The 17,781-nt window shown below is 46.3% G+C and overlaps 7 protein-coding genes across 7 annotated transcripts; 4 read left to right on the top strand and 3 right to left on the bottom strand.

Annotated features, from left to right (window-relative positions):
- Positions 1 to 42: 42 nt before the first annotated feature.
- N7529_007576 (GMC family oxidoreductase) lies at positions 43 to 2,076 on the top strand (the record flags this gene model as incomplete). The annotated part of the gene is given in 4 exon segments (XM_057243103.1): positions 43 to 337; positions 351 to 538; positions 591 to 1,596; positions 1,649 to 2,076. The coding sequence occupies 4 exon segments, from the start codon at positions 43 to 45 to the stop codon at positions 2,074 to 2,076; spliced, it is 1,917 nt and encodes a 638-aa protein (XP_057094641.1).
- A 995-nt stretch (positions 2,077 to 3,071) lies between these two features.
- Positions 3,072 to 4,477, top strand: N7529_007577 (uncharacterized protein; the record flags this gene model as incomplete). The annotated part of the gene is made up of 2 exons (XM_057243104.1): positions 3,072 to 3,911; positions 3,986 to 4,477. The coding sequence occupies 2 exons, from the start codon at positions 3,072 to 3,074 to the stop codon at positions 4,475 to 4,477; spliced, it is 1,332 nt and encodes a 443-aa protein (XP_057094642.1).
- Positions 4,478 to 5,530: 1,053 nt separating this feature from the next.
- N7529_007578 (CFEM domain-containing protein) lies at positions 5,531 to 7,042 on the bottom strand (the record flags this gene model as incomplete). Its single annotated transcript, XM_057243105.1, has 6 exons — positions 5,531 to 5,882; positions 5,933 to 6,386; positions 6,440 to 6,476; positions 6,526 to 6,710; positions 6,765 to 6,897; positions 6,950 to 7,042. 6 exons carry the CDS (start codon positions 7,040 to 7,042, stop codon positions 5,531 to 5,533), a joined length of 1,254 nt encoding a protein of 417 aa, XP_057094643.1.
- Positions 7,043 to 9,443: 2,401 nt separating this feature from the next.
- On the bottom strand, positions 9,444 to 11,625 carry N7529_007579 (uncharacterized protein; the record flags this gene model as incomplete). The annotated part of the gene is made up of 2 exons (XM_057243106.1): positions 9,444 to 10,569; positions 11,534 to 11,625. The coding sequence occupies 2 exons, from the start codon at positions 11,623 to 11,625 to the stop codon at positions 9,444 to 9,446; spliced, it is 1,218 nt and encodes a 405-aa protein (XP_057094644.1).
- Positions 11,626 to 12,584: 959 nt separating this feature from the next.
- Positions 12,585 to 13,673, top strand: N7529_007580 (Alpha/Beta hydrolase protein; the record flags this gene model as incomplete). The annotated part of the gene is made up of 4 exons (XM_057243107.1): positions 12,585 to 12,650; positions 12,700 to 13,005; positions 13,062 to 13,340; positions 13,431 to 13,673. The coding sequence occupies 4 exons, from the start codon at positions 12,585 to 12,587 to the stop codon at positions 13,671 to 13,673; spliced, it is 894 nt and encodes a 297-aa protein (XP_057094645.1).
- A 1,604-nt stretch (positions 13,674 to 15,277) lies between these two features.
- Positions 15,278 to 16,553, top strand: N7529_007581 (cupredoxin domain-containing protein; the record flags this gene model as incomplete). The annotated part of the gene is made up of 4 exons (XM_057243108.1): positions 15,278 to 15,652; positions 15,720 to 15,755; positions 15,820 to 15,888; positions 15,951 to 16,553. 4 exons carry the CDS (start codon positions 15,278 to 15,280, stop codon positions 16,551 to 16,553), a joined length of 1,083 nt encoding a protein of 360 aa, XP_057094646.1.
- Positions 16,554 to 17,441: 888 nt separating this feature from the next.
- On the bottom strand, positions 17,442 to 17,636 carry N7529_007582 (uncharacterized protein; the record flags this gene model as incomplete). Its single annotated transcript, XM_057243109.1, has 1 exon — positions 17,442 to 17,636. The coding sequence occupies one exon, from the start codon at positions 17,634 to 17,636 to the stop codon at positions 17,442 to 17,444; it is 195 nt and encodes a 64-aa protein (XP_057094647.1).
- Between the last annotated feature and the right edge of the window lie 145 nt (positions 17,637 to 17,781).

The raw sequence follows: 17,781 nt of genomic DNA on the forward strand, positions 1-17,781 counted from the left end.
AGAATTCCATCTCGTACCGAAACGTTGAAGTCTCACATAACCATGGCGGACAAAATCGTCGAAGCCCCAACTTGCTCTGTTGGAGAGTTTTTGAACACTTCCTTTGATTATATCGTGTGCGGGGGTGGAACTGCAGGATGTACGATTGCCGCCAGACTGAGCGAGATTCCTCATGTGACGGTCGGTTTGATTGAGGCGGGCAAGAGTCGACTCGGGGATCCGTTGGTTGATATACCTGCGATGTTTGGAGAGCAGTTTCAAAATCCGGAATATGATTGGTGCATTTTTAGTGAGCCGCAGGTGAGGTTGAGAATCATGTCGAAGTTTTATTGGACTGGTTTATTGACCAGTCGCGAAGAAAGGAAATCGTGATAGGGTTCACCAAATTCCTCGTGGCAAATATTTAGGTGGCTCCAGTGGCATGAACGTTATGGTGTATGTGCGAGGCTCAATGCAGGATTATGACAATTGGGCTTCTCTTGTCGGCGATGATGGTTGGGCTGCGACTTCTATGCAACGATACATGCGCAAACATCAGGTAGGTGATAAAATCAAATCAATGGGGCCTGTGGAGTTAACATGCTCCTTAGACCTTCGAGCCCGCTGAGGCAGATTTGGACCGATCCCTCAACTACCATGAAGAATTCCATGGCACGGATGGTCCAATTCATACAAGTTTCAACGAGGGAGCACTACCAATTGAATTCGACTTCCTGAAAGCATGCGAGGAAACGACCGGTATAACCAAGAAGGCCATTGATCCCTGGTCTGGAGATCACCTGGGAATTCACCACGTGCTGGCAACTATTACAAGGAAGGGCCCAAACAAGGGGAAAAGAAGTTATGCCGCGAGAGAATATTATGCGCCAAACCACACTCGCCCAAACCTGAAAGTACTCTGCCAAGCCCGGGTCAACAAAGTCTTACTGGACGACGACAACAAGGTTACCGGTGTAAGCATCACTCACCGCGAGAAAGATTATGAAGTTAGGGTCACCCGTGAGGTAATCCTATCCACCGGTACCGTTTTCTCGCCTCACATCTTGGAATTGTCGGGTATCGGTGACCCAGCTGTTCTCAAAGCAGCCGGAATCCCATGCAAGGTTGATAATGCTGCCATTGGAGCGAATCTGCAAGACCATGCTATTTCATTCATGACTTGGGACGTAAAACCCAATATTATGACTGGTGACGTTATGCGATTAGTCCCCGAAGCTATGCCGGCTGCCATCAAGCAGTATGCAGAGACTAAAGACGGGCCTCTGGCGGCTATTCCGAACATCATGGGCTTTTATTCGGCGAAGAGTCTCCTCTCTGATACGGAACTGCAGACGGTCATACAAAGCATCAGGGATATCAAGCCCACGACTGAATTCCACGCAAAGCAACTGCAGCAAGTCATTGAAAATCTCAATGACGAGAAATCTTCCAACTTGCAGATAGTTCTCGTGCCAGCGATGATGAACCCAGCAGGTGATCCTAAAAACCATGCAAATTTATTCTCGCCACCTGCAAATCAGGAGAAGAGTGGTGTTACCGGAGTCGTTGGAATACAGAATCCCGTTTCTCGCGGCTATATTCACGTTCAGTCATCTGGTAAGTCAAAACGTACAAGTACCTCACAAAACAAAAGCTAACGTCAATACAGATCCTGCGCAGCAGCCGATTATCCAGCCAAACTGGCTCAATCACGAAGCAGACGCCGCTATCCTTGCCGCTGGAATACGTTTGCTGGACAACGTGGGCCAATCGAATCGTCTTCAGCCTTCGATCTCCAGCAGGGTGTTTCCTCCTCCGCAGGTGGACTTGCAGAGCCTTGGAGGGGCCAAGAACCAAGCGCATGATTGTGTCTTTTCAATGTATCATCTCTGTGGCACAGTCGCGTTAGGTGAAGCCTTGGACTCGCACCTGCGTGTTAAAGGCGTGCGAGGACTTCGCGTCGCTGATGCTTCGATATTCCCCAATAACGTCAGCGGTAATATCCAGGCTACTGTCTATGCGGTCGCTGAGAAAGCGGCCGATTTGATTAAAGAGGATTTAGTCGTTGAGAATAGGCCGCGTCAGATGAAGATATGATGGTTCTAGCTCCGCTTGCATCAATTGTATTCAGTGCTCATGGGCTGCGTGGAACGACGGAGGCCAGGAAGGCGCGCAGGAACTTTCATTGACTTATCATAAATCAAGCTAAACTTGCAGTTATATGACCAGCATAGAGATTTACCAATCATAATCTACTTGCTAGTCCTCATCTGTACTTGAAACATGACTAGAATCTTCCTTATCTAGCCCTGAGTGTATCCTAGCCTCAAAACTTAACCTCTCGGCTCCCTATAAAAAGGTGGGGATCTGTAGATATGTCAAGGGTTGCGCCTTCGAAGAGTAGCTTATACTCATGACTTTGGAGCTCCCCGGAGCGGGTGTCCGGTTTCTCCTTTCATAAGTTGAACCCATCTGGTCCCACTTGAGATTCGTGCTGCCATCCGCTTCTCAAGATTTGGATGGCATAGTGGAAGTAGAGGTATTAGCGACAGGACGAAAGGTGGAGCAGAAGACTTGGGGTGTCGGTTGCCAAATTATTTATAGTTCGAGATGGCAAGTTCCAAATTTCAAAGTCTTTGCCTGTTCATCTGACCCTACAGTATCAAGCAATCGTATTTTGAAGCTGCGGACGTCGCATTGCTAGTCCTGCATTCATGATTATTCGGCAACTGTCATCGAATATTTTCCCACGCCCGAATGCACCATTCCTTACTCTCACTCTCTTCAAATTGTCTTGTCAGCTTCAGACGACACGCTGTTTATATGTAATTTGCCTTCTGACCGTGCCACTCGCACCTCCGCCCATCATGGTTGAGTGTGGAGGATGTTAACTCGAGTTCCGAACTCAGTATGACGCTGGGATCCACATGGGAGATAATGATCACTGGTGGCTATGTGAGTGGTGCGATCGCGAGTTCAGAACTGAGCGTGCATGCAATGATCACATGGATGCACTGAAACACTGGGACCCCGAGTTCCTATGCGAGACGTGTGCCAAAATATTCTGTTCCCAAGAAGCTGCAAACCATCACATGAATGCTTTGAAGCACTGGATGCCACCTCCCCATTATGACTGTCAGACTTGCGACCAAAAGTTCTATACGCAGAAAACTGCTAAGCAGCACATGGATTACTGGAAACATTGGGTCGGAGAGTTTGAATGTGATACCTGCGATCGGAAATACGGTTCTCAAGACGCTGTGGATCAACACATGACTGCTTTAGACCATTGGACCCCAGACTTTCAATGCGATACTTGTGATCGTTGGTTCTATTCTGAGGGAGCGGTAAATCAACACATGAATGCCAAGCAGCATCATAAGCCTCGTCGCCAAGATATCAAATCTGTATACCGTTCCGAAAAAGCACCGGATGAGCGGATCCAAGCCAAGATTCAGCCTGTTGCTGTTCCTAGCGCGGTCAAACCAGCCCTTCCTCCTCAGCAAGACAAAAGCCAGGAGAGCAAGGCTCCACCACAATACAATGCAGGTCATAAAGACAGCGAGGAAGTTCCTCAAGTCGAAAGCTCAATAGCTGGAGAGGTCAAATCTAAAATACAACAAGATCATCAACACAAGGAGTGCAAAAAGGAGACTTTGGTGGATCATACAACGCTCGACCAGCAACAAGCTAAGCAAAAATCTCACGCTCAACAAGGGAAGCACAAGCCAACCTCCCTTGCAAGCACTCCAAGAAGCCAAAAGGTTGAATCCAAGCCGCAACACGATACTCAAAGCAAAGAGAGCAAACAGGCCTCCCTTCTGGAGGATTTACCAAGCCAACAGCTTCAATCTGAGCTACAGCACGAGACTAATTTCAATGAAAGAAACCGAGTTTCCGACAAAGATAAGGGTATACAGCCTATATCCGAGGTAAGTTTGAAAGTCTTCTGATTGAACCACGTCCGTTGACTTTTGGCATTAACCAACCACTGCCTAAGTTCCAGGCATTTGAATCCGAACTTGAGGCTGAGCACTGCATTCCTTGCCCTTTCTGCCAAGAGCAGTTAGATACTACTTTTGCCATCACGTTCCACATTGAGAATGGTGGTTGTCCGAAGGCCCATGCCTTAGTCCGAAACGCAGTCCTCCAAATTGTTCACAGAATAAACATGCATGGTGCCGTCAAAGCAAAGCCTCCAAAGTCTGCAAATAGCTGCCAAAGCACGAAGTACTCATCTACTGACCATGCCTTCAACGGATCCTATTGGATCTGCTATTTTTGTCTGGGGCATTTCAACTCGAAGAATGAGTTGGATGAGCATCTCAACTCGTCAGTTCACGAAGCGAAGATTCACTTTTGTCCGAACAAATATGACAAATGCAATCGATACTTCTTGACTCTACGTGGTTTATTCATTCACCTGGAGAACGGTTCATGCGACTATGTGCGCTTCGGGGCCCAAGATCTGACGGATGATTTCGTGATGGTGTCTTAGCTGACTAGGAAGCTACGTTGCATGGCTCCTTGACAACTAGGAAATATAGAGCGCTCTATCACAAACTTTGTTGAAAGGACAATGTTTTTGCTGTGTGTGAAGGGGGATACTTACCTGGACACGAGGACAAGGTCGCGCCTGCGATGAGCGCGAAAATTTATCTATGATTAGATTGGAACGTACAAGGAGGTATCTAGGTACTTGCACCAGATTATGATGATTACCCAAGAAACCAAATTTGTATTAATGAATATGCATAATTTTTGCCGAGGTTTTTCTACCTGAACTTGCTAGGTCTGTGAAAGATCGATGCCGTACCTCGCTTTTCCATTAATGTCCATGTATCCATATAGTCAGTCTAGAAGTCTGGCTACCCGATTTAATATGAAGAAATATCACCAAGGTTTCCACAAACTTGCAAGCGTTCTTCTAGCGGCCTTGATTCTCTGGCGTTCCACGTTCCAAAGATTCCATTGAGTCCCGAGCACAATGCAACACCTGCTCGTTAATGGAATTCAACCGTACGCACTGTTAAAGATTGCTGAGAGTATCTGTTATTCAATTCTACTAAAAAACTTGACAAAGAATCTTTTAGAGAGCCAATTCGCCTACCCAAATCATCCACAAAGCTTGGCTTATTGTGAAAATTTTCAAAGTGGGACAAAATATATATTTGACGAAATACGACCCACGAAGTGATTATAGCTTTGTTTTTAATCCAGCTAAATGATCCTGCAGGCCCACTATTATATTAGCTCTTTGCATTATGCTCCTGAGATTTCTTTTGTGAAGATTTGATCTGTGCTCAAGATCCTTGCGATTCTCTGTGCTGGTAGCCACTCCTGAAGTCATTAGCATGGGACATTTTTCAACACTACATTGGTATATATCCAGTGAGAATACTTCCAAGGTTCCAGCAGCTTAGGCCCGAATTATCTGGAAGGAAGGTATAGAAAATAAAAACTCAACGGATTGCTTTTTGCAAGGCCGTGTCTAAGGATTTAGCTTTATACTTGAACAGAAAAGTAATGTACACATAAAAAATAACCACCATCAATGAACGAGTTTGCCATTCATATCCACCAGCTCCACGTCACTGTTTGTCTCCGATCGGGACGTATAATTGACTTCGTACGTCACAGATTTATTGATATTGCTGTTGCCGCCTGACTTGTGATAGTACTCGGCTGCAGGAGTCGCGTACGTTCGGCGCGTCGTGCCGCCCAAAAGACCAGGGAGCCATCGGCCGATGATGGCCCTGAACGCTGGTAGACAAGCGCACATGACGGAAATCTGGGTTTCGATGACGGACCAGTGGATGAGTGGGTAAAGACCGAGGGTTTGGTTGTAACCCCAACGATTGTTCCAGAAAACGACGACTCGGATGATAGCGATGATGGTCAAACTATGTGATTGTTAGCGTTGTACGGAAATGTCAGGTTGAGTAGTACTTACACAGAGCCCACAATGAACATCAGTGCCACAGTGAACTTCTTCCGCAGAGGCAACTGCAACTTGATAACCTCGTAGACAGGCATCATGATCAGGATGGAATCGACAAAGATGTTGACCAAGCAGTTGACGAGAATCGAGTTGATGAAGTTGATGCACTGCCCGGATTCCTCATTTTTCCAGCCGAGCCATGTCAGTCGGGTCGGTAGGCAGCGGAAGGAGTCCACGAAGGCCCAGGTGATACCGATAGCGGCGTTGATGCCAATGAGCACATAGGCAAGGTAGCGGAAGGTACGAGCCTGGAAAATTCGGAGTAAAAACAGGCATACTGAAATCTTGGCGAGCGAAATTTGAATCTTGTACATAACAGCAAGCGCTTGGAAAAGTTTGTAGAACCTGGTGACCGTGGAAAAGGGGACAATATCCCAAATATTTCTACCAAACCCGCTCCGAATCACTGTTTTGTTAGATCATGCCCGTAAGGTGGGACGAATAGTTGCTCTGACTTACTGAGAATGTTGAGGACATAGATCGCCACTCCTAAGATCTGCGACCTGGTCAATAGTGCACAGGATAAAACTAGAAAGTGTACTCACGTATGAAACGATAATTGTATAGTCATCCCATCCCCACCCTCCTGCAAGTCCGCTGCTTTTCGCAAAGATTCTCGCGATAAAGAAAAAGGAGGCTAGAATCAGAGGAATCAGGGTTGAGGGATTGACCACAGGGGGGCTTTTGAGCGGCGCGATATCGCACGTTATTTCGTACAGCCGTTTTGTGGCTATGCAGATCAGTTATGTTGCCACATTGTCGATACCATAAAAGTGAAACTTACTAAAGAACTCCATTGTTGTGCAATTACTTGAAACACAATCTAACAAGGTCGTTGGACGTGCTCCGCTATCGCAGAAGCATGTTGTATTGCTGCTCAACGAGCAGTCAGAAAATAATTGCCTGTCACATTTAATCTAGAAGACAAGCATCAGCATGAACCTAAAATCCTTCAAGAGGCCTACATACCGCGCAAGAAGGAAAGGCCTCATCCGAGGCTGCCGCGTGAAGCCCCACAACCAGCACAGCCAAGACAGCGGACAAGGATAAATGAATCCTCATGATGGCGAGATACTTGTACAACAAGGGGGTTGAAGGTCGTTGAAAGGGGGCACAGTTTCAATCTGGGGCAATGGCAGGTTTTTGTTCAGTCTTCGGTGAAGAATGCCCTGATTCAGCAGCGTGGAGACAAATGCATATTAAGGTTATCTATTTTGCACGAATTTTCGGGCAATGGTGGCAACGGATCTAATAATGCACAGTCCAAAACAAGCTATTGTTGGCCTCGAACAAGGGCCATTAAACCAGAAAGTCGGCTCAACTGAAACGTGCCCTAATATTGGCAGCCTTCGGTAACAGCCAAAGCGGGTAAATCGTCCGGACCAATCTGGATTTGGTGCTAGGATCGAGAGCCACGCGAAAGCCCCCACCTTATTAAAAGGGACAGATCGGTTTTCTCCGCCAAAAAGTGCGGTCTTAGCCTCGGTTTATTACCGATTCAGCCTCATTAGTGATTATTAGCGAAAGAAAATTCCTTCCGAGCTGAAAATTTGTCAAATATCCACCGGTAGGGAATTTTTCTCCTGCCAAGCAAAGCACTTTGCTCCAGGCCTTTATACATTCGGCCCCCTAGATGATCTCAAATTAGGGAAATGGCGTTTACAAACTCTTTTTTCGACGGAACTAGGTCATAACAAGGTACGCGCTTCAGCCACGTGGTGTCCGTGAGTTTTGTAGTGAGGATCACGAAGATAATCGCAGCTCCACTCCAGGGCTGATCGAGTTCATCTTCTTTGTCTCAATGTATCCATGGTCGAGATCGATTTTGATCCACACTAAATGAATGAAATTGACAAAACACGCGACCAGAATGGGAAAAGCATGAACCTCTGTCATTTAGACCAACACCAGCAAGTTGAAAAATACTATTCAAATCCGGCCAATATACATTTTGTATCTCTAATTTCATAACTGTTGTATTTTTCGTGCTGGACACCCGTGAGCAGCGCCGAGGCTAACATAGAAATAGGTACGTATGTAGGTAGAAATTCAACATTTGCCAAAGCTCCAGGCTTCCGCTAGTATTGAATCAGGCATCCTCAGGCAGCTTGAGGCATCAATATTGCAAAATCAGGCATCCGGCCTTTGGCCTCTATAATAAAATGAGGATCCAGGCCACCATCTTAGATAGTCTATAATCATTTTTCTTCCATTCCTATAAGCACTTACTCCATAGTTTTATCCACTTTCCATCATAGCTCTACTAAAAATTTATGTCAGGTGAATTTCCAAAGAGTATCTATTGGTTATTTTACTCATGTTTGAGCCTCTATAAATTGCCAGAACTAGGGTTAATGAAACACAAAGTTTTTCGCACATTCTTATTGGCCAGGTCAGAATAGCATCCGATAGAATGTCTCACCAGCAACCCCTCTTTCATTTGATTGCCTTAGCATTCTGCGAAGAGATATAGACGCCAAAGGTCGGATGCCTGATTGAGGCCTGTAGATGCCTGATTCTATACCGCTATCTTGACCGCTCTGTACCGTGTATTATAATTGAAGCTATTCCCATTGGTATTTGTTATAAGTTATTTTTTGTTTGATGGGATAATCGAGGGTTCATGACGTTTTGTGTGGTGGGAATGGCCTCAACGCCTGGAACTTGGGATAAGTGCAATTTCGTATGGTGCGAATAGCTTCATTTCATTGAACTTGGGCACTTGGGCAATATGGATACTTTGTTTCATAAAGCATCCATCATACAGTAATTCCCGTAAGCGGTGTCACCATCTGCACTCTTCGATTGATTCTCGAACCCTAATTGTCCAGACACACTAGCCTATATTTGATGTTTTCCGGGGCATCCCTGTCAGCGGGCCTGTATCGTTTCTTACACAGATGAACCAGAGCACACGACGTGGTGTATTCACTTGAAAATCGATACACCTGAAACCTCAGTGCCCCACTTCCAAAGTCAAAGTCCCTTAGTGAGCGCAGATCACATGTACATACAGAGGCTGCTAAAGAATGACAGAACAGGTCTAGACTACTAAGTGTCATCTCAACCTTCATGATTGATAAATACACTTTCTCTCGGGCTTTTATCGCTACCAACTTCTTTATGTCAATGAATCTATACTTAAAAAACGAAAGAGGCTAGCCCCCGCTGGGGACGGGACACGTTTAAGTGACCAGTTTGCATCGTAATTAATGATATCAGATACTGCTTGCATTTGCCTAAGATGGATCGTTTTGTCGCAAGTGTTTCGATGCTCGACTAATACGACCGTCCTTGGAGATTCTGTTCAGAAGCTTCTCCAGTAATATAGGAGATGGCCTGACCCTAAATCTGCGTTAATGATGAACAAAGCCCTATTTGAGATCAAAATATGGAGAGCAAAGCCACCTCAATACAATTATCAATTTGGTTCAAACAACTATCTGGTTAAATACCTGGGTAGTTACAAACGATCACCCCCGAACCCCACTGATGGCTCATTAATATGTCGATAATCTGTATCGGAGAAAGGCTGAAGTCCTATGGAGATCCTATTCGAATTGACTCGCCACTGCAGATTACCAAGTGCATTCAAATCAAGATCATGCATAGTTTCAATATTTGGACAGTACCCTGGAATTGGAGGTAGCCTGTCGGCCAGATGAGAACTCGACCCCGTTAACGAGTATCCACTGCAATCAATGTTGATATCGAGAAGATGTGGTAACTCGCACATTTGCAAAAGCACCTCTTGCCATGTCCCAGACTGTAATTTGAGCAGACAGAAATTGACGTACTTAATTTTATGCGCAGACTGGTTGATGAGTGCAAGGAGATTGCGCGATGAAATGGAAACCCCTCCTAGATAGAGGGACTGCAGACAAAGGGAAGATGGAAAGGCGATAATGTCAATGTCTAGAATATTGACACTAGACAATATGAGCGATTCGAGATTTGACGCACTTTCGACCATTCTGAATAAATGGGGAGCATATATGTTATTAGGAAGAGCAGCATATTCCGGCACGATTGACGTCTGCCGATATCTCGAGTCCGCCGAATCCGTAAATGCACAAACGGATAGCCCGAGGTGTCGAAGATGTTTCACAACATCTTCGATGGGGATCTGCAAAGAATTGATTCGGCTCGGAAAGAAACGACTAAAGTCGTAGGTGATAGGGAATTTGATCACAAGCTCTGTCAGGTTTGGAAGCGGCACGTAACGTAATATGGAAATAACCGTGTTCATGTAGGCTGTTTTCTGGGCTTGCGGTAGTGATGAGGGCGGTTCGTGAAACTCAAGGGCCTTGAGATTGGTGAATTTGACCAGAAGAGACGGATGACATTCTTTCAGGTCTTCGATATATATATCGGCGTTAGACGAGAGGCTTTTCTCAAAGCCAAAGTCAATTTGATAAACATATGTAGCATACGGGCTTTTCGATAATTTCATAAGCCGCTCTAGGGACGGAATCGCGGGAGAGGAACTGGACTTCGCATTAATATGCCGGAACAGCCAAGGGGACGCGCTGCGACAGAAGGCCCTGTTGACAAGGCGCAGAGCGGCTAAGTGCTGTCGAGTACCGCATCTATAGGTCGAGTAATGCCTAGCATCGTCTTCCAAATACAAAAGGTCATTGTATAAGTTCCAAACACGATAAACAATCTGTAAGAAATGTTGAGCGCTGAGCACAATAGTCAGCTATGACACAAACATAAGGCTTACATGATCATATATCTCCGTGGGGATTTGCATGTTGCTTTCCAACTTCTTCCAAGCTTAAGCCTCCGGTACAATTTTGTCAGGTTGGCGTTGGAAGTCAGAAGAGGGGTCTGTGGTGAGGTGAGAGTTATCGTAGTGCGGGGCATTTCAGACCTCTTGCCGGCGATGCGTAAGAGATATATTTAGTTTTGCAAATGCAATTACGAGACAACCTTGGTATTTTTATTTGAGTAAGGTAAGAAACGGTTTTCCTACTGATACCGGAATATTGATCGCCGAATGTATCACTAATATGGACCAATAGGGCTTGGCAATTAGGGTTCGCGAAACAATCGAAGAGTGTAGGTGGTGACACCAGTTTCGGGAATTACTGTAGTATTCGCCAGCGATGGGCAGACACCTCTATGTGGTGCTGGGGACAAGTATTCCAGTGGTGGACCCAGACCACCGCTCGAAGAAACCAAGATCTGCCCGAGGAAATGGGAATGGTGGTGCTTAGTGGGCGGGTGGCCCCCGTGGAATACCCCACAAATCTGCCGACCACAACGACGACATAGCCAAGGTGTTTGTCCCCACCTTGCCGAGCTAAGATCGATGATTCGAAAGATTACAGCGGATTTCTCTCGAGTGTGGCAGCTAGATCTCACCTCCGGTCTACCGTGCTACCAGCGCAAGAGCAAGTTCGAACTCACCGCCCCTGCCTCGGACCCCGCCCTCCATGCTGGCGGAGTTGAAGAATGACTAAGACTTTCCCTGGGTCTTATCGCGCCATGAACACCCCTCCAGCCACTACTGTTTCCTACCCTTCATCGAGAAGCCCCCCGATTGACCGCACCGGCGGTATAACAACGTGGGTTCGACGAATCCGTTTGAGCCCAACTTCATGAGTGTTCAACACACCTGACCTACTATCACACAACATCTTGGATGGATGATGATGATGATTTCATTTCCCTGCGTCTTACTATCTTTTTCGTTTTCGCAATCGTGTTTCGAGCGTCGGTGTTTACAAAGCACCCACCGAACCCGCCAACGCCAAGGTGGATCGCCCTCAGTCGCGCGCTTAACCGTGACAACCAATCCAACTCGGCCTCAGAGTTCTCTAGAGGTCTGAAATTCTCCGAATTACAGTCCTTTGCACCTTTTGGGTTTCTCTCCTTTATTGCGCATTTTGGTTCTGTTTCTCTGTTCTTGTTTTGTGCTTCATGATCTTGATTTTTGAAGAATCTACCACAGCCGCGCCGCCTGGGCAGCCTAACAACAAAAACGGCAACTGGGCCACGACAGGCCTTACCAGGTGAGGCTCAAAGTTCACCGTTCAGGAAGTTTGGAACAATCTCAGTGGATGAAACAAACATGTATTTAAACAGTTGTTGTAGCCTGCATATCGTTCGCGAGGGGTCAGGGTAAATGAAACTACTACTACTACTACTACTACTGTAGTATTCCAAATATTTTGATCTCTGCTTATTTGAAATCAGGCATCTATAGGCCCCAATCAGGCATCCGACCTTTGGCGTCTATGCGCCTTCGCACATTCACTCCTGGCTCTACTGCATCGCAGAATGTATTATCTTCTGAAATAGTTTTGATTATCAATCTGTTTGCCCTTCTTGCTCACTGTCCTAACAGAAGACCAGTTGCAGAAGAGGGATGTTGTGGACTCATTTATTTACGCCCGCCAATCAATGTGCTCGTTGATCGTGAGACTAAATGAATCATCATGAGCCTGCATGGGTCATGTACAGAAGCATGAAAGTCATTCTATAGAAGAATTCAACTTGTATTCAAAAGAGTTCATTCGGTAGTTCGGACTAAGTTGACTTCAACTGAAAGATACACTCACTCCACACCATAAGCCAAACACACTCATCTACAACAATGAATCAATACAGCACAAAAGAGGATGTCCTCAAGTTAGGTATCGTCGACCCGGAGCTAGAAGCAGTAAGTGAGCAGACACGACTCATCCAAACATCATCTGATCCCAAATCAGATCCTTCCCTATAGCCCACCACGTGCAATGGACTTCTCGGGACCCATGGAGGAATTGCGGGCAATGGTTTCGAAAATAGAGAAATCAGCATATAAATCCTGCCCAACATTCGATACACAAGAGTCCACGATAAACATCCAGATGCGCGATGGTGCCCAAAGCAAGCTCCACATCACCAAGCCAGGTAACTCGCGTTCAGGAAACCCAGTGGTTGTCCTTATCTTTGGAGGAGCCTTTGTAATCGGCACAAACATCCAATCAATTGTCTGGGCTCGCGCTATTGCATCTCTATACGGTGCTACCGCGGTTCAACCCTCCTATCGCCTAGCACAAATTCCCGGCCGCCCCGGGACAGTGTGCAGTGGATAGTTGCGAACGCGTCTGCGGTTGATGCAGACATATCTAAGGGATTTGTTCTAAGCGGCAGATCGGCAGGCGAGAATATTTCGATCTTCACAGCTCATCGCGCTGTGAAAGAGAAACTCAACCCGCCATTCACGGAAGTTCTAGCGAGCATCCCGGTTTGTATGAGCAAAGATACCGTGCCGAAGAAACACAAAGAGCTGTGGGTGTCCCGCGTGCAAAGCGCCAATGCTGCGGGGAATCCTGGTCTGGATACAAAGTCGATTGAAGGTTACGAGGTTCTCTATGGGCAGGATTCCTTATCTGAAGACTTTTGTCCATTTGCTCCGACTGCAACTTTCTCTAATATTCTACTAACGTATGTCTAGGTCGCGGGATTGGACATCATCCGCGACGACGACCTTGTCTACGCGAAAGTTCCGGAAGATAACGGAGTCAAGGTGAAGTTTGATGCTTATCCTGGCATGCTCCATGGCCGTTTCAATTTCTGGCCCCGCTTGAAACAGTCCATCAGGTCTCAGGAAAATACCATCTGGCATGCTGGTTGGCTTTTGGGTCGGGAGGTATCTAGAGAAAGGGTGAAGGAATTTGTAGCTGTGATTATGAAATGATATGTTTATATTCTTTTGTCTCAGTCAGATACGAAAGTCGAATAGAATTATCCGATTGCCATTGTGTCGATATCCAAGGAGATAGCAAAACGTAGCTGGCTTGTAGCTTTGAAGCAACAATCTAGGCGGGGATCAATTCCCCAATAAACTGACCTACCAGTATGACACCCTTTCCATAACGGCAAAGACTTCTAACATTTCGGTTAACACCTCAGCCTATCTCTTTCACGCCTAGAGTGCGCCGTTATCGTTCTCTGTAATCAACGATTTAGTCAACTAATTTAATATCAGGCGCATGGTATCAATAACAACGACAATATACAAAAAGTAAAAGACCATTTATGGCCATTTAACACTTCGTAAGACGAATGTTTTCAATATTGGTTGTCATCAGAGTATCGGCTAAATTAATCGAAGTTCAATGCATTTAACACCACAGATCGGATCTGCTACTGCCGAAACAGGGATGGTCCATATCCGACAGAACCTAGACCGCACCATTTTAGAGACATCATGCATCCGAAGCCCTTCGCTAAACAAAATGTTATCAAAAGAAAGGAACAAGATCAGCGACCACGCCTTAGCAGTCAATACGAGCCAATTCTATTTGGGCGCCTCTCAGCCTCACGCTAGGCGTTGGCTAGACACAGACGAGACTGAACAAACAAATCATAATGGGATGTGGAATTAGCATTACGAGGTGAGTGCTCGAACATTAAATATCACCATCGGTCAATTCTAAATCTGGTATTGCTGCTGTGTGGCGACTTTAATTAATATAGACTGATTTAACCAAGCTTTCAAACGACTGCAGGTCACTATCCCCGGATTATCGGTCGGTGTTTCAAGTTCATTGAACAAGGGGCTTTGTTGAGCTAAAATAAATCTCCAGTATCAAGGTCTTTTGTTGAGTAGCCACGAGGAACAAATGTGGAATTCACTGAAAGTGATCTTCAATTGGAACAAAGGGGCAGACAGGTGTGGGATCCCTTGGGGGCCTTATGCGTGGCTTGCTGACCGCAGAAGACACAGCAATGACAACAGTCCAGGTGTCTTGGCACCTTCCAATAACGTCAGGAAAACTATTAGTTGAACGCATTGAAGGCGAAGAAAATATATCAATGTGTTTCCATGCAGTGTTGTGATGTTCCAGAGCTATCGAAACTTAATAGTGAATGACACTTGAACGTAAAATGCTTGAACGCCTAACAAGTGATCGTCACTGGAAAAAGACCAGTCCATGCAGGACCTCCTAGTTGCTTTAGGATCAGGGAACCAACGAATCAGAACCAGGGGAGAAACAAAGCTTGGAAAACCTATGTATAGTGGGGGGCGATCTTGTGGACGACTAATCAATTTTGGTGAGAGTCTGCCTATCGAAAGAAAGCTGTCAATGAATGAAGGTGAAGACGGGTCAGCCCAATGGAAAACATCCCCAATAATGGTCAGCCTTGTCCGAAACCTGACTTTGACTTTCTTTGTCTTCTGGCCCAATATACTTTTCTCACACTGATCCCCATCTCAACTTGTCCATTACACATAGTCCCAACCTGCTAGGGTGCAGCACACTGCATATTCTGTTGATACAGCATTGTGCCAGTACCATGCTGTCTGTACAACAATTATTACGACCGCTGCTAGCATCTTTGGTCCTAGCGACCCTAGCTGCGGCTGCTGATTCATACTCAGTCTCAGCGACAGCGACATTAAATGATGAATCAACTTCTGCGACTACGACGTCGTTGACCGGCATCGCAACTCATACGTTTCAAGTTGGACCGAAATCAAATCCACATCAATATGTTCCGACTAACATAACGGCAAACGTTGGCGATGTTGTCGTCTTTGAATTTTATCCAACAAATCATTCGGTCGTGAAAGCAGATTACCTGGCACCGTGTGTGCCAGCCAGTGGGAATATATTTTACTCGGGGGCTTTTGCGACGTTTAATGAACAAGGAGGACAATTAGTTGGGCCGGTAAGTAAACCAAGCTGATATATGGAAAATGCGAAACAAAGGAACTTTACTAACATGCAAACCCCAGGCCCCAACTTGGTCACTGGTAGTGAACCATACCAATGTATGTATCTATACCATTGCATAACCGGCTGAGATCGACACATGCTAACATCGGTGTCTTGCAGCCCACATTTTTCTATTGTACCGCAATTGATTCATGTTTAAAGAATGGCATGGTCGGCGTGATAAATCCGGTACGAAGGCAGATTTGTCGCCAGAAATGAACATCATCCATGGATACTGACTGAATCTGCAGAACTCAAGTCAAACTTGGGAAGCACAATACAAGCGAGCCCTCGAATATCCATACATGTTAGTCCCAGGAGAGTCAATGCCAGCCGAAGGCGGAGGAAGCAGCTCGGACTCGGGTTCAAACGACAGTTCGTCAAGCAGTAAACACGGGCTCAGCGCGGGAGCCATTGCCGGTATAGCAATCGCTGGAGCAGTCTTTATCGGCATTCTGGTGGCCTTATTCTTCGTTCTCGGTCGAAATCGTGTGTACGCCCAATGGATGTCATCGCAAGACGGGCGGACAGAACGCACTGCCCGATGGGCACTGTTCAACCACGACGACCGGACCGAGTACAGCAATGGCCACCGTAAAAGTGAAGTCAGTAGCAGTGTCGCGAAAGCAGGCCACGTTGATCTCAGTGCTATGTCTAGTCCGGACCCGACTGTGCGCACGTTCTCGCCTGGAACGGAGAATATATCCCGTGGTGGTTCACCCGCTGCGCAGCAGGGCCATTGGAGTTGGAACGAACCGTCTGTTCGTTCTTCCCGTCCCGATGCGCCTACCGAGCTTGAAGGTCATCCGATCATTTGGGAAGCCCCCGGGAGTACACCGGGGGGTCGGTTCTGATAAAGTGTCAGAATTTTGGGATGGGGGAAATCGACGCTAGGTTGAAGGGAGGCGTGTCTATTTTTATGCGGCGATGTTGGTGTTTGATTGCTTTTTTACTCGCAACTGGTCTGGTCTGTTCTATATAGTGATACCTGAAGTGCCTTCTTTTTGTTACATCTAATACACCATTTGACTCCCAATGTTAGAATTGTCGTTGCTTTTATTATTGTATGTATCTATATTTTAGGTAATTCTAAGACTCTTGAGGGACTTTCAAGAATTTCACAAGTGTGACCTGCTTCAGCTGTGGAGTCTATAGTAATACTGACGGGCTGCACTAAATCCGCGAAGCGGAAATCCAAATAGTCAGTCACCGTATCCGCGAATGGGCGGATTTGGAAATATTGTTTCCCTACCTGATATATTATCCGACGTCTTTGGTAGCAGAGAACCTGTAGTCCATTGCTGGTAAGCGAGGCACGATCAGCAAAATCCTACCACATCAGGAAACTGCAAACGCCTTCGGGACCAGGGTGCTGTGCTTGCCCCGCGAATCGACCACGGTCACATGATAGTCATGCTTCGTGTCTGTGATACTTTAAGGATCAGATGGTTTTCATTGGATGCCCGAGGCACCGAGTATATAATAGTAAATTACATAATAATGCCAAGGCATCGCTTAGTGAGAAACCCAGTTTTACTTGTAGCAAGTAGTGCCTAAGGCATCAGAATGCCTTAGGCCCACTTCCGCTCTCAGGTTCTGCTGACACAGCAGAACCTGGAAACCTTAGGGGATCACAGCCTCCCCCACCTGCCGTTGCTCACCGCCCTCGGAGCAACCCTGAAGCCTACAGATTTCCGGAATAGGAAATATCGTCAAGGTCCCTGATGGTGAGATTCTGGCAATCAGTTTGCCCTTGTTTGCTCGCGACCGTGAGCGTATCTCTCGACAAGTTTGCTACTTGCCATTCTTTGTCGAGCACCGCTGGTGCCTATTTTTGTCTCTGTTTGCTGGCCTGACTGGCCAATGGGGTGTTTGTTGGTGGCGAGAGGGCTCACTTCTGAGCAAATTTGCCAGCCCTCTGTGGTGCTGTTGCCCATTTGGCATTCTGGCTGGGCCAATGAGAGTGAGAGTTGACTGAGGTTTGGCAAACGTGTGTTCTGTTGGCACACATTGGGTGTTTGGCTATCTTGGGGTCTTGGGGGTATATAAGAAGCCCTCTCCCTCACCTTCGCACTTCTTCTT

The sequence above is a fragment of the Penicillium soppii genome (assembly GCF_028829465.1).
Source record: "Penicillium soppii strain IBT 18220 chromosome Unknown utg000006l, whole genome shotgun sequence".
Lineage (NCBI taxonomy): Eukaryota > Fungi > Ascomycota > Eurotiomycetes > Eurotiales > Aspergillaceae > Penicillium > Penicillium soppii.